Raw genomic sequence first — 14,492 nt, forward strand, 5'->3', positions numbered from 1 at the left:
ATATCAGTGTAGTGCTGGAAAAACACAGCAGGTTAAGCAGCATCCGAGGAGTAGGAAAATTGACGTTTCGGGCAAAAGCCCTTCATCAGGAATATTCCTCATGAAGGGCTTTTATCCGAAACATCGATTTTCCTGCTCCTCGGATGCTGCCTGACCTGCTGTGCTTTTCCAGTACCTATCTGATATAAACTCTGGTTTCCAGCATCTGCAGTCCTCACTTTTGCCTATTATGTGGCACTAATGTTAGTTGCCATTTTTCAGCCCAAGCTTGGATTTTATCTGGGACTTGCTACATTTGAATGTAGACTACTTTATTATCTGAGGAGTCACAAACAGTGCTGAACATTGAATAATAATTAGTGAACATCCCCACTTTTGACTGTCTAATGGAGAGAAGGTCATTAATGAAACAGCTGAAGATGATTCAGCCTATGGCACTGTCCTGAGGAACCCCTGCAGAGATGTCCTGGAGCTTGAGATGACTAACCTCCAACAACTACAGCCGTCTTCCTTTGTTCCAGGTATGACTCCAACCAGCGGAGAGTTTTCCTTCTGTTTCCCATTGACTCCACTTTGGGTCGGGGTCTTTGATACTACAATTGGTCAAACGTGGCCTTGATCTCAAGGGCAGTTGTTCTCACCTTGCCCAAAGAATGCAGCTCTTTGGTCCACATTTAAACCAAAGCTATAATGAGGTCAGGAACTGAGTGGCTGTGGGGAACCCAAATTGGGCTACATTGGCTGCCTTGAGTCATTTTATCAGCAAACTGGAATTTAATTTACTCCAATATCGAGGTCTGTGTGTACCCAATGACTTAGAGAATGCCAACCTCCCTCTTTGACGGTTTAAAGCAGTGACTGGTTACTGTCTTCTGTAGTATAAACTCCAGACAGCTCTCCTGGTATGCAATCATGCATGAGCAGGCACAAACCACCTCCAGGTCACTGGCCTTGCAGCTTGCATTTCTGTAGAATATCGGAAGTAACAATTTTCCTTTACGTGCTTCAGCATTCCATCATGGGATAGTGTCCCACCTGATTCTCTCCTTTTAATGGTCAGGGATGGTAATGTTCTCTGTGCATGGTCTTTCTTTTCCCTAAGGTTTGTCTCACGTATTTATCTCACCCTTGCCTCTCTCTGCTGTGTGACAGTTTCCAGACCCCAACTTGCCTGAGTTTACTGTTGTGTGCGTTCATTTACAGTTGTCAGACAGAATTGCTACTTTTTTTCATCCTGCTATCCTCTGTTCCTCAACTTGAGTCCAAATTGGAAAGGATATTGAAATTTTGAACTCTGCAAAGAAAACTACCTCAAACTTTAAGTGCCTCTATCGAGTGGTCAAACATAAGTTGCATAAGCTGTTCAATTCTGGGTATGTCTGTTCAGGCTGTTTCTTGAGGGTATTGACTGTTTGCTGTTGACACTTAACATTGCCCCTTTTTCTGTCTCACAGTCAATGGCATTCTCCTCAGAGAAGAGGAAGTAAACTTTGAGAACTTTCCCTGCCATCCTGCTGTGCAACAGCAGCATCTTTGTTCAACTGACCACTTTAACTGTTGTGCTAACCTTTCAAAAGAGATGAAGAAGGCATCTGCCCCTTCGTCAAAGGGGTTTGGACTGGGGGAAGGCAGTTTCATGAAAATAAGTCATGATCTGACCAATGTAGATTGGGAACAGCTACTTGTGGGAAAATCTACAGCAGAACAGTGGAGTGGTGTTCAGAAAGGAATCGGGGGGAGGGCAAATGCAACATGTTCCCTTTAGGGTAACATGGAGCATCACCAAGCCCAAAGAACCTGGCATGCCTAGGAAAGAGAGGCTTTTAACAAGTGCAAAGGGAGCAAATGTACAGAGGCCTTAATGGAGGATAGGAAGTGCAAGAAGGATCATAAGAAAATAATTAGGAGAGCAAAATAAGGCACGGCAGGGAAAATTAGCAATAATTGCAAGGTATTCTGGAAGTATATCAAGGGAATGAAGATAACCAGGGAAAGCAAATGGCCCATTAAAGACCCAGGAGCTAAACTATCCATGGAGCGAAAGGACATAGGTTGAGTTTTAAATGAGTACTTCATTTTTGTCTCCATTTTGGAGAAGGAGGATGTAAGTACAGAATTAGGGAAGAGAAACTGTAAGATTCTTGAGCAGATTGATATACAGAGTGAGGAGGTACTGGGGATTTTGAAGGATTTAAAAATGGACAGATTGTCAGGTCCTGATGAGCTGTGGGAGATGAGGGAGAAAATTTCAGGGGCTCTCACCCAAACAGTTATTTCCTTTCTGGTCACAGGGAAGGTGCCAGAGGACTAGAGAACAGCGAATGTGGTCCCACTTTTCAAAACATTCATAGAGACAGACCAGGAAACCATAAACCAGTGAGTCGATATCAGTGTTATGGGAACTATTAGAGAAAATTCTGTAGGAGCTAATTAATCTCTACTTTAGGAAGCAAGGTTTGATCAGTGATAGTCAATGTGGCTTTATCAGAGAGAAGTCCTGCATAACAAATTTGATTGAAGTTTTTGAAGATGTAAACAGGTGTGTAGTTGAGGGTAATGAAGTTGATGTTGTCTAAATGGATTTCAGCAAAGCCTTTGACAATATTCCGCAAGGGAGACTGATGAAGGACGTAAAAGCACATGGGATCCAGGATAACTTTGGAAATTTGGATCTAAATTGGCTGAGTGGTAGAAGACAGGGTGGTGATAGAAAGCTGTTGTGTGACTTGAGGCTGGTGGCCAGTGGTGTATCACAGGGACCGTTGCTGGATCCTTTAATGTTTGTGATATGTATAAACAATATAGATGAAAACATAGGGGTATGAAAAGTAAATCGTGCATTACATAAAGATTGACTGAGTGGTTGACAATGAGCAAGATGGTGTTAGATTATGGGAGGATATAAACAGACTAGTCTGAAAGGCAGATCACTGACAGATAGAATTTAATCCTGATAAATGTGAGGTGATAGACTTTGAAAGAAGGGACAAGAGAGTAATCAAAGAATGGCAGGACACCAGGAAGCTGAGAGGAAGGTGGCAGAACAGGTTAATAAGGTAGTTAAGAATGCTTGTGAGATGCTTGCCTTTATCATATCGTGAATGTATTTGCACTAGAAGGAGGGGCAAAAGAGGATGTTTCCTGGGATGGTGCATTTCACTATGAAGGGTGAATAACCTCGGGTTATTTTCTTCAGAGCAGAGAAAGTTGAAAGGGGTCCTATTGGAGCATAAGATTATGATGGGCATGTACATAATGAAGAGAAATAAGCTGACCCCCTTAGTTGAAAGTTCAATAACAATGCCGCATAATTTTAAAGGAAATTTAGTGGGGATTTGAGGAAAAGCTTTTTTTTTCCAAGAAATTGGAATGGACTACCTGGGAGGGTAGTTGAGGTGGGAAACCTCACAAGCTTTAAGATGTATTTCGATGAACTCTTTAAATGTCACAATGTTCAAGCATATGAGACAAGTGCTAGAAAGTGTGACTAGTGTAGATTTAGAATAGTTTTTGCCAGTGCAGATTTGGTGGGCTGAAGGGCCTCTTCTGTACTGTTTGAATGTGTGATTCTAAGTAGCAGGATCTACACTAACTTTCATCCCAATGTAACTTTCGGAAAGGTGTGACTTAAACTAAGTGATAGAGATCTGAGTTTCAGTGCCTTTTGCAACAATACTAATTTAACTTCACATTGATCCTTATACACAATTAGTTTCATAAACTTGGCTCTGCCTGGTCAGGTAATCATGCCAGCTGTTTTACATCAGTATTTGCCTTTTGTCAAAAAATATTTTTTCACCCATGAAAGGGCCCAGTTATAAAAATCACATGATGGAAGTTGAATATTGATAGTCCATTTTCATTACATAATTTTTACTTTCAGAAACAATGAAAGACGGATTGTGTGAAATTTTAGTCTGCAGCCAAAGTCACATTTCACACATGCTGTTGGCACTGGAATTTCTTCCTGGATCAGTTATGATTGGCTGATGTTTGCTTATTCTGAAGTTCTGATAATTCTGAAATCTGAATTCTCCTTTTAGGAGTGCTTCAATTTCGCTAATGGGGTTTTCCTGTTGATTCACAGCTCACAATCTTTAAGGAGAGTGTTCTCAGTGAAAACAGAGATAGAGCCAAGGTTTTTGTTCCAGGTCAGCTGACTGTGTTCAAATCCAATAGCTTTATTACAGCCATAAACTGGGTTATGTGACCTCCCTCTGAAACCATTGTAGACTCAGTTACTTCAGTTGAGCAGCTTTTGTTCTTTGCAAATGTGACATTTTTCCCTGCTGCAGCTAGACTCCTTCGCTTTGCATAGTGTTCTGAAACATATAGGTAGGTGTCCTGTCAATTATATTCCAAATTAATATTTCAAACAACTTTTCATAATATCTTCTTCACCCTGAGAGGAAAGGACGTTTTGCAATGGTGAAGGTTTCTTTGTAATAACTTTGAAAATAAATCAAATTACTATCATTATAAACTTCTAACAAATATTTTCATTTTCATTTTCCCACAATTATGCACTTATACAATTGTATTAGCAAAATTATGAAAGCCTAATTCAAACAAAAATGACAAGTAGGATTCAAACATCATAACATTAACACAATTTAGCATATCCTTAATGCTCTGCATTCTGTAAATTCTCTTTAGTGGTTTTATTACTATCTCAGCCCTAATTTGGTATAAGCAATTTACTTAAGTCAACCTTGCACAATAGTCTGTCAGAATAATGAAGATCTTCCTGTTTGAATTTGAATAGCTCCAAACACGTCTATAGTCTTGCTGGAAAAAGTGAAGGTAATGGTGGTTCTCTTTTCTCTTGGCTGTGTCCTTTGTTGACTTAGAAGTATCTGGCCACCAGAATGAGTTCTGCTTTGGCATAAGATTTTGTAATTGCCAGTTGTCCTTAATTAATTTTCTGAAGAATTTAAAGTCAAAGAGCTCTTGGTATTACTGATCTTTCATTGCAGAATACTAGGTCATAGATGACAATGATGTGTTTATGCTGTACAAAGTAGCAGCATAGTATTGGATTGCTTGGCATATAATCTGACCAATTTTCCAGGTGGTAATTCTGGGTTTGGATACATTCTTCATCTTATTCTTGTGCTTCTTGTACTTCTTGCAAATTTCTTTCACCATCTACTAAGTGTTTAGCAACTTCTAATGTGAGATCTTAACCTCTTCACTTAAATCTAAATCCATTCAGTTCCAGTCGATGGTATCCTTGACAGAATTGCTGTTGCTTTTGCTACACCTTATTCAGTAATTGAGTCCTATTTTATGAGTCTGAATCTGTACTATTGAATTCTGGGTGATAACTTGGCAATTTGCTTTGTGTTCAGAAGAGTGAATCATGGATGATAGTCAGTTTTGATCTTGAACTGTAATTCCCTCACATAATCTGAAATTACTTTGCATGTTCAGGTTAGTGCTAAAATGTGTTTCTCAAATGTATCATAATACTGTTCTGCTTCTGTTAGTGACCTAGATACAGTAGTAGACATGTCCATGTTTTCCAAAAACCAGGACAAATTCCCTCCCCCACTCACCCATTGTACTCTATGCTACTTTCTCCCCACCCCCACCCTCCTCTAGCTTATCTCTCCACGCTCCAGGCTCACTGCCTTTATTCCTGATGAAGGGCTTTTGCCCGAAACGTCGATTTCGAAGCTCCTTGGTTGCTGCCTGAACTGCTGTGCTCTTCCAGCACCACTAATCCAGAATCTGGTTTCCAGCATCTGCAGTCATTGTTTTTACCAAATTCAACCCAGTCAATCGCTGACCCATCAGTTTATTCTCGATCACCAATAAAGTTATGGAACCTGTCATCAACAATATTATCACTTGCTGAGCAAACACCTGCTCATTACCACCCAATCTGGGTTCCATCAGGTCCATTGAGCTCCTGACCTCATTACAACCTTGGTTCAAACATGGACAAAAGATATGTGAGGTGACAGTGACATCAAGATCGCATTTGATAGAATTTGGTAGAGTTCCATGGTGCAAGTGTTGACTGATGCTGAGAATTTTGTATCGTAGTGGTACTGAACTAGTAATGCAGAATAAAGAAATGAACTAGTAATGAGTGAATAAGGAAATGACTGGACACTAAATAAATACTTGGTGCCTTTCTTTATGGAGGAAGGTACAAAAAAAACTCCAAGAATTCTAGAGAATCAAAGGACAAGCAAGAATAAAGAACAAAAGAAATTAATATTTTGAATAAAGTAGTACTGGGGAAGTTAATGGAACTGAAACATGATAAGTGTCCTGGACCCGATGATTCATAGAGAGATGAAAGAAGTGGCTATTAAGATGGAGGTGCCTTGGTTCTCATTGACAAAATATCCAATAGACTCTGGAACAGTTTTGCAGGTTAATAGCTGATGAAATTTTAATCCTACAATTTAAGAAAAGGAGAGAGAAAACAGAATATTATAGATCTGTTAGCCTAATATCAATAGTACAGAAAGTGTTAGAATCTATTGTAAAAAATACGACAACTGATCACGGAGAAAACTATGGTGCATTGGACAGAATTAGCATGCTTTTATGAGGGGAAAATCATGTTTGACAAACCGGTTTTCTGAATAGCTCACTAGCAAAAGAGATAAGGATAGATGGATGTGGTCCACCTGGATTTTCAGAAGACTTTATAGGGTGTTAGTCAGCAAAATTAGAGAATCTAAGAATTGAAATAATATATTGAAATGAATTGAAACCTGGTTAACAGACAGAAAACTGTGATTAAGAGTAAACAGATCATTCTCATATGGCAGGCTGTGACTCATGATACATCACAAGGATCAGAGTTTGGGCCACAGCTATTCACAATCTGGATCAATGTGGCATGTGGGTGTGGCATTTAATGGAATATTTTCAAGTTTTCTGATGGCAACAAACGAGATGGGAACATGAGTTGTGAAGAGGACATGGAGAGGCTTTCAGGGGATTTAGACAACTAAGTAAGTGGGCAAGAGTAGGAAAATAGAATGTAATGTAGAAAAATGTGAAGTTATCAACACAGGGAAGAAAACAAAAATGCAGGATTTTCCTTAAATGGTGAAAAGTTGGGAAATACTGATATCCAAAGGGATCTGAGTGTCCTTGTGCATTGTCACTGAAAACTAATGTGTAGGTACGCAAGCAATTAGGAAAGTAAAAAAAAAAAATTAGCTTTTAATGTAAATGTTTTTGTGTACAGGAGTAAAACTGCCTTGCTGAAGTTGATTAGAGCTTTGGTGAGAGTATACCCAGAATATAGAACTTTAATGAGACTACACCTAGAGTACTGTGTACCATTTTGGTCTCTTTACTTAAGTTACAGATATGCTTACCAGAGAGGGAATGCAACAAAGACTCACCAGTAAGATTCCTGGGATTCAGGACTATCATTTGAGGAGAGAAAGTGGAGAATGGACCTGTATTTTCTTGAATTGAGAGAAATGAGAGTGATCTCATTAAAACGTACAAAGTTCTTACTGGGATTGGCAGACTAGGTACAGGAAGATCATCTCTCTGGTTGGGTGCAATCCAGAGCCAGAGACACAGTCTGAAAATAAGAGATAAGCCATTTAGGGCTTAGGTGAAGAAGAATTTCCTCACTCAGAGAATGGTGCATCTTTGGAATTCTCTGCACCAGAGTACAGTTGAGTTTCCATTATACAGCCTATTTAGACAGAGATTGATAGATTCCTCATTAGTAAAGATATCAAGGGATGTGGGAATAGTGCAGGAGATTGGAGTTCAGTTAGAATATGATATAGCTATGATTTAGCTGAATGGTGGAGGAGGCTTAAGGAATAAAATGGCCTGCTCATCTCGTATTTCCTATGTTCTTTTGTAATCCAAAGCCCTGGACTAAATATCCAGAAACACATTCAACTCCCAAACATCGGCTGAAGAATTTAACTTTTCTGGCATGTACCAAGTGCACATTGGCAGCGTGTAGATGTCAGTTTGTGATGCCAGCTCCACTAAAGCAAAAGCAGAAATTCAGTAATTAAATACATCTGGAATTAAAAAGTTAGTGACAGTATTAGTACACATGAGGGTTTTGGATTGTCACAACAACTTAGCAGGCTAACCCTTGTCCAGAAACCTGGAATTCTTACCCAGACTGGCCTATGTGTTACTCCAGGCATACAGCAATGTGCTTGCTCTGAACTGCTCTTTGAAATAGCCCAGCAATCCATTTACTTACATAGGAACAGAGAATAGTACTGGTCTTGCCATAATCTCCCACATTCCATGAATTTTCTTTTTTAAATTAAGTACTGCACCAGAATTGCTTATGTAATGTGACCACTGCTCAATTTTCAGTGCTGTGCTGATCTCCAATCTCTGTCTTGTTTTGTTCCCTGTATTTAGGGAGCCTCTGCAGCAGAGAATCTCGGAGTTCGGATCAATGTCCTCTGTCCAGCGTTCACCGATACCCCAATCCTGAAGATTTTTTCATCACCAGAAACACTGGGGCAGTTTGCCGGACTGGAGAAGTTTGCAATACAGGCAGTGGCAGCATTGGGCATTATAGAGTGAGAACGAAAGTTGGAATCTAAATCTTCTAACTCTTGTTGACCCGTGGCATTATTCAAACATTGATTTAATTAGCTCCTTGTTCTGAAAGTGTTTGACAGGACAGTATAGAATGAACTTTACTCCATATCTAATCTGTACTGTACCTGCCATGGTTGTGTTTATGAGACAGCATAGAGTGAGTTTCATTCCCTATCCAACACCTTGGGGAAAATGATCTAGCAAATTTTCCCCTCCCAATGTGTCAGAATATCTGTAATTTATAATCCAACTCCAGAACCTGAGTGAGAGTGACAAATGGTTTTCCTGGAAATATTGCATTCTGGGAAAATCTCCAAACTGTCAGATATCTCAAACTGATACACCTCATTTTCTGCCACTTTATCCTTTGTTTATGTTTTGAATTTATATACATTTATCTGGCCCCTGGTCTTTATGTCCTCCTCCTTTGCACAGCTCTCCCTATTGAAGTCCTTTTGCTTGAGGTCCTCCCGATTCAAATCCTCCTGTTTGCAGTTCTCTTCTCCAGGTCCTCTCAGTCAACCACTCTCACTTTGGGTCTTACACATCCCCTTCCCTCCTTCCCCAGAGATCTCCAGGATCCCTGGGTCTCCTCTTCCCAGATCTCTCCTTCTTGATTCTCCCTCCTCCGCTGTCCTTTACCCTTTACGAATCTATCCTTCTAGTTCATCCATTCCTGTTCTTCTTTCCTACCCTGAGTCTCCCTTTATTTAGATGTCTGAATGTTGGGTTAGTTCTCCTCAAGTATTGTTTTCCCAAGTTTTCACTGTCTCTCTTTCTTGTGCCTTCCCCATCCTCTTTGGACTCCTGTTCCTGGTGTACCCTCCTGGAATCTCCTTTCTCCAGGTCTAACTTTTGGTGAATGTTGTTTGTATTTAAATAATCATCCTAGTGCCCTCTTGAAAGCCTTCAGTTGTACCTACCTGCCCCACATTTCCAGGCAGAATATTCTAGAAACAAACTGCTCACCATGTTAAAAGGGCTTTTCTGACATCACATTTGCTTCTTTTGCAAATTACCTTACATGTGTCCCTCCTGTCCTTGATCCTTTTTTGAGAAAAATGTTTCTCACAAGCTACTCTGTCCGGCCCCCTCATAATTGAAAAATTTTAATCAAATCTTCTATAAGCCTTTACCTCTCCAGGGAAAACGGTGCCAAATTCTCCAATCTACCTTCGTCTCTTCTCCGGCCTCCCTTTCCAGGGTCTCCTTGGGATATCCTTTCCCCCTGTGATATGCAAAAGAAGCAAATACAAAAGGACAAAGAAAATTTACAGCCCAGGAACAGGCTCTTCGGCCATCCAAGCCTGAGCCGATGCAACAAAAATCTTTTTCACATAAACAGTAATTGTGGTCTGGGGTGTATTGCTGAAAGAGGCAGGTTCAATTGAGACATTCAAGAGGCTACTGGATGATTATTTGGACAGAAATAATATGTAAGGATAAAAGGAAAAAATAGAAAATTGGCAGAAGGTACTGACACTCATTTGAAAAGCCAGTGGGCCAAATGGTCTAACTCTGTGTCATGAAAATTTCTGTGATATCTCATTTCCCTTTCTGGAGCTAGGGATTAGTTGCAGACTCTCTGAATCAGGACCGCGGTCCCCAAGTTGAGAATCAAGACTTAGATATATTTTAATTGTCATGAACTTTTTCCATGGTTATAAGACAAGCAATTGCTGTCTGAGTATTGACATATAGTATTACCAAGAATCAGAGAAACAGATAAGAAGAGTTATGCAGCGAGCTGTTGTGATCTGGAAGGGTGATTGAAGCAGAATGAATCCCAGTTGTTTTGAAAGGAAATTGGATAAATTCTTGAAAGGGAAAGCTGTGCACAACGACGTGAAAACAACAAAACGACAACACTAACTTGCATTTATATAGCACCTTTAATGCAGTAGACTGTCACAAGACACTTCATGTAACCAAACAAGGTTTGAAATCTGAGCCAGAGATGTTTGGGGCAATGATCAAGAGCTTGTCCAAAGAACTGGGTTGTGAGGAACATGTTAGAGGAGAAAGCAGAAAGGGACTAATTGGAAACCTTTTTCAAAAACCAACACAAGCAAAGTGGCCAACTTCCATGCTGTATGGAACTTATTCCAACCTGTGATTTAATAAATTGCAAAAATAATCCTGTTTTTCTCAATGAAAAGAAACATCTTTTTGTTCTTGCAGCCCGTCATTGGTCGCTGAGGGATTCTTGCAACTTGCTACTGACGAGACTAAGAATGGTGAAGTTATGACAGTGACGAAGCAAAAAGGAATTGTCCACCTGAAATACTCCAAGAGCCTCTTGTGACCCAGAATGTCTGCAGCCTCCATCCCAACACTCTGAGCATGTGATGCTGGAACCCCAAAACACAGAGTTCCAATACAGATTACACTGTTGCAAGATTTTTAGTGATTTACTAGGTGGAGAATTAGAAATTACAGCACAGAGATGAGCCACTGGACATCTCAGCAGACATGTTTTTTAGAAGATTGGCGGGTTGAGCTTCCATTGTTGCCAGTTGAGGAGCCTCTGGTCTACTAAGCATAATGTCAAAAAGCACTTCACGTGAGTGTTTTCAAACAAGAATGATATCTGAGCCCCATAAGGCATTATAGCTGTTTCAGATTTCAGCAGCATTGTCTCCATTGTATGCCTGTGTTCTGCTATATACAAACATCATTCACTTCTTTATGCAGCTGCATATTGCTGATGTGTTTGATCTTTATATTTCATTTCTCAAGAATTTTGATTTTGCCTCTCCCATTTGTTATGGCTCTTCATAAACATTTGCTCATTTTATTCATTTCATTTCCCTTTATTCTTTCGTCTATGGAATTTGTTGGTCCTTCTGAATTGCCCTTGAACTGGGCCATTTCAAGGGGCATTAAGAGTCATCCATATTCTTGTGACTTGGTGTTACAAATTGGCCAGAACAGGTAAAGTTGGCAGATTTCCTTCTGTAAAGAAGCTCATTAATGAATCAGACGGAATTTTATGACAATCAATCATAGTTTCATGGCACCATTTGACTAGCTTTCTATTTCATCTTTTCTAATTGGTTATACATTCTAGTTGTGCATTAATAAAGACCATAAATTTCAGTCATTGGATTCGTAGTCCACTGACATTACCATTACGTCACTGACTCCCTTTTCTGACTCTAGTTATTGGCCGCAAAAAACTTGACTCTGTACAGCTGACATTTTTAGCACTACACCATACATTTTTTTACCAGCTTATGAGAAAAATATGTATCCATGGTCCACCCAGAATATTACCTTACAAACACACAAATTCGCAGCAGAGTTAGGTTATTCATTCCCCCTCCCAAAATCCGTCATTCACTAAGATCATAGCTGATCTGTTTGTGTTTCGAATTCCACATTCTCATCTACCCTTGATCCTCCTGCCGAACATGAATCTGTATACCTCCTCCTTAAAAATATTTGATAATCCCCCCTGTTTACCATACCTTCTGAGCCAGAGAGCTCCAAAGTTGTACAGCCCTCAGATAACATGTATCCTGACCTTTGTACTGAAGAGCAACTTTAGTTTGTAAATTGCCCCCTAAGAGGTGTCCAGGACAATAGGAGTCAGCTTTTCCACATCCACCTTGTCAAGGCCATCCAGTATGTAATAGATATTTAAATCATTTGTTCAAATGTGTTATGACACAACTCTGGAGCAGGTAGGACTTGAACTCAAGCCTTCTGATCCAGAGATAGGAACATTATCACTGCACCACAAGTATCATAGAACAGAATCATGCTGTGCAGAAAAGGGTCTTCGGCCCATTAAGTCTGCACCAACATGTGATAAACACCTGACCTTCAACCTAATCCCACTTGGTCCATAGCCTTGAATGTTATGATGTGCCAAGTACTCACCCAGATATATGTTTCAAAGGATGTGAAACAACCATGCAGTGCATTCCAAACTGTTAATGCCACCTTTTCCTCGTATCTCCTCAACCTTCTATTCTTCATCTTGAACCTGTGTCCCTTCGTAGGGGAAAGTGAGGACTCCAAATGCTGGAGATCAGAGTCGAGAGGGTGGTGCTGGAAAAGCACAGCATGTCAGGCAGCATCCAAGCTTGGATGCTGCCTGACCTGCTGTGCTTTTCCAGCACCACACTCTCAACCCTGTGTCCATTCATGACTGATTCATCAAATAAGGGGAACAGCTGCTCCTTGTCTGCTCTGGCCATGCCCTTCATAATCCTGTACACCTCAATCAGATCGCTCGTCAGTCTACTGTGCTGTAATGAAAACAACCCAAGCCTATTCAAGATTTTGTCATACCTTCGATTTTCCATCCCAGGTAGTTTCCTGGTGAATCTCCTCTGCACCCCGTTCTGTACAATCACATCCTTCCTGTAATGTGATACACAGTACTCTAGTTGTGGTGTCACCAAAGTTCTACACAACTCCAACATGACCTCTCTGCTTTTGTAATCTATTCATTGATTGATAAAGGCAAACGTACCGTACGCTTTTTTCATTTCCCTACAATCATGCCCCTCAGCTTTCAAATATCTGTGGACAAACTCACCAAAGTCCTTTTTCCCACCAAACCTCCAACTGACATGCTGTTCATTGAATATTCTCTCGTCAAATTACTTCATCCAAAGTATCACCTTGCACTTTTCAGGGTTAAATTCCATCTGACACTTATCTACTCATTTGACTATCCCATTTATATCATTGTGTAGCCCAAGACACTCAACCTCACTGTTAACCACCCAACCAATCTTTGCATCATCTGCTAATTTACTAATCCAACACCACCACCCCCCAACTCCATCTAGTCATCTATGTCATTTATATAAATGATGAATAATAGGGAACCCAGCCCAGATCCCTGTGGTATGTCACTGGATAATGGCTTCCAGTCACTAAAGCAACCTTCTATCAGCACCCTCTGTCTCCTACAACTGAGTAAATTTTGAATTTGCGTTAACAAATTACCGTGTATCTCATGTGCATTTGCCTTCTTGATAATTCTACTACTGGGACCTTGACAAAGGCTTTGCTGAAATCCATAAAAATTATAGGAAAAGTGAGCACTGCAGATGCTGGTGATCAGAGTCGAAGAGTGTGGTGCTGGAAAAAGCACAGCCGGTCAGGCAGCATCCGAGGAGCAGGAGAATTGATATTTCAAACATAAGCTCTTTATTAGTGTGAGAAACAAAGCTCACAATATAATAAATTTCTGGAACTGTAAATCCCTCCCATTTTACCCCAGAGACAGTTAATATTCGCTTCGAAATTCCCACTCTCCTGGACTTGAAATTTAGAGATGACCTCGCTGCCCCCATATCAACTAAGGAAACTACATCCTCTTTATAAGGTCCCACCTTTAGATTTATCAAGGATTCCTGATGGGTCCCTGGGAGCAGGAACCCCTGACACCCCTATTCTTCAACAAAGTTCATAAGCGGTATCGCCCTCTCTTCCCTTTTCAGATCCGGACACTCCCGTTTAAAGTGACCTGTCTTTCCACTGTAGTAACAACCCTGTGGGAATTTCCACCTCGATCCCTGTCCCTGTCGATTGGTCCCCCTAACGGGTCCTCCTCGTCCTGTTCCCCTACCTCTATTTTTAACATGCTGCCAGCTACCACTCCGGTTGCTTACTATCGGTTCTACTCTTAACTACCTCATCAACCGTGGCTACCATCATTTTTGCCTTCTGTTTTTGCTTCTCAACCTCTCTTCTCACAAACACTTGCTGGGCTTTCTGCAACAACTCATCTAGGAGCTTTTCGCTCCACCCCTCTATCTTTTGAATCTTTTTCTGGATGTCTGGCCATGATTTTGTAACGAAATGTACCCTCAGTAGCCCTTCTGCTACTGGCCCTTCCGGGTCTATTCCAGAATACTTTCTCATAGAATCTCTTACTCTTTGGAGAAAGGCTGGAGGGGTCT

The 14,492-nt window shown here is 40.5% G+C and overlaps 1 protein-coding gene across 4 annotated transcripts in view; it reads left to right on the forward strand.

Moving 5' to 3' along the window:
- LOC122556488 (15-hydroxyprostaglandin dehydrogenase [NAD(+)]-like) overlaps window positions 1-14,205 on the forward strand; it is a 39,743-nt gene extending 25,538 nt beyond the window's left edge. For all 4 annotated transcript variants that reach the window (XM_043703174.2, XM_043703175.2, XM_043703177.2 and 1 more), the window contains exons 7-8: window positions 8,383-8,546; window positions 10,750-14,205. In XM_043703174.2, coding sequence (XP_043559109.2) covers window positions 8,383-8,546; window positions 10,750-10,873 — 288 coding nt within the window. In that variant the 3' untranslated portion in view covers window positions 10,874-14,205. The remainder of the gene's footprint in view (window positions 1-8,382; window positions 8,547-10,749) is intronic.
- Window positions 14,206-14,492: the final 287 nt, after the last annotated feature.

This window comes from Chiloscyllium plagiosum, unplaced genomic scaffold, assembly GCF_037043375.1.
Source record: "Chiloscyllium plagiosum isolate Xiang-an unplaced genomic scaffold, Cpla_swu_hap1 HiC_scaffold_16, whole genome shotgun sequence".
Lineage (NCBI taxonomy): Eukaryota > Metazoa > Chordata > Chondrichthyes > Orectolobiformes > Hemiscylliidae > Chiloscyllium > Chiloscyllium plagiosum.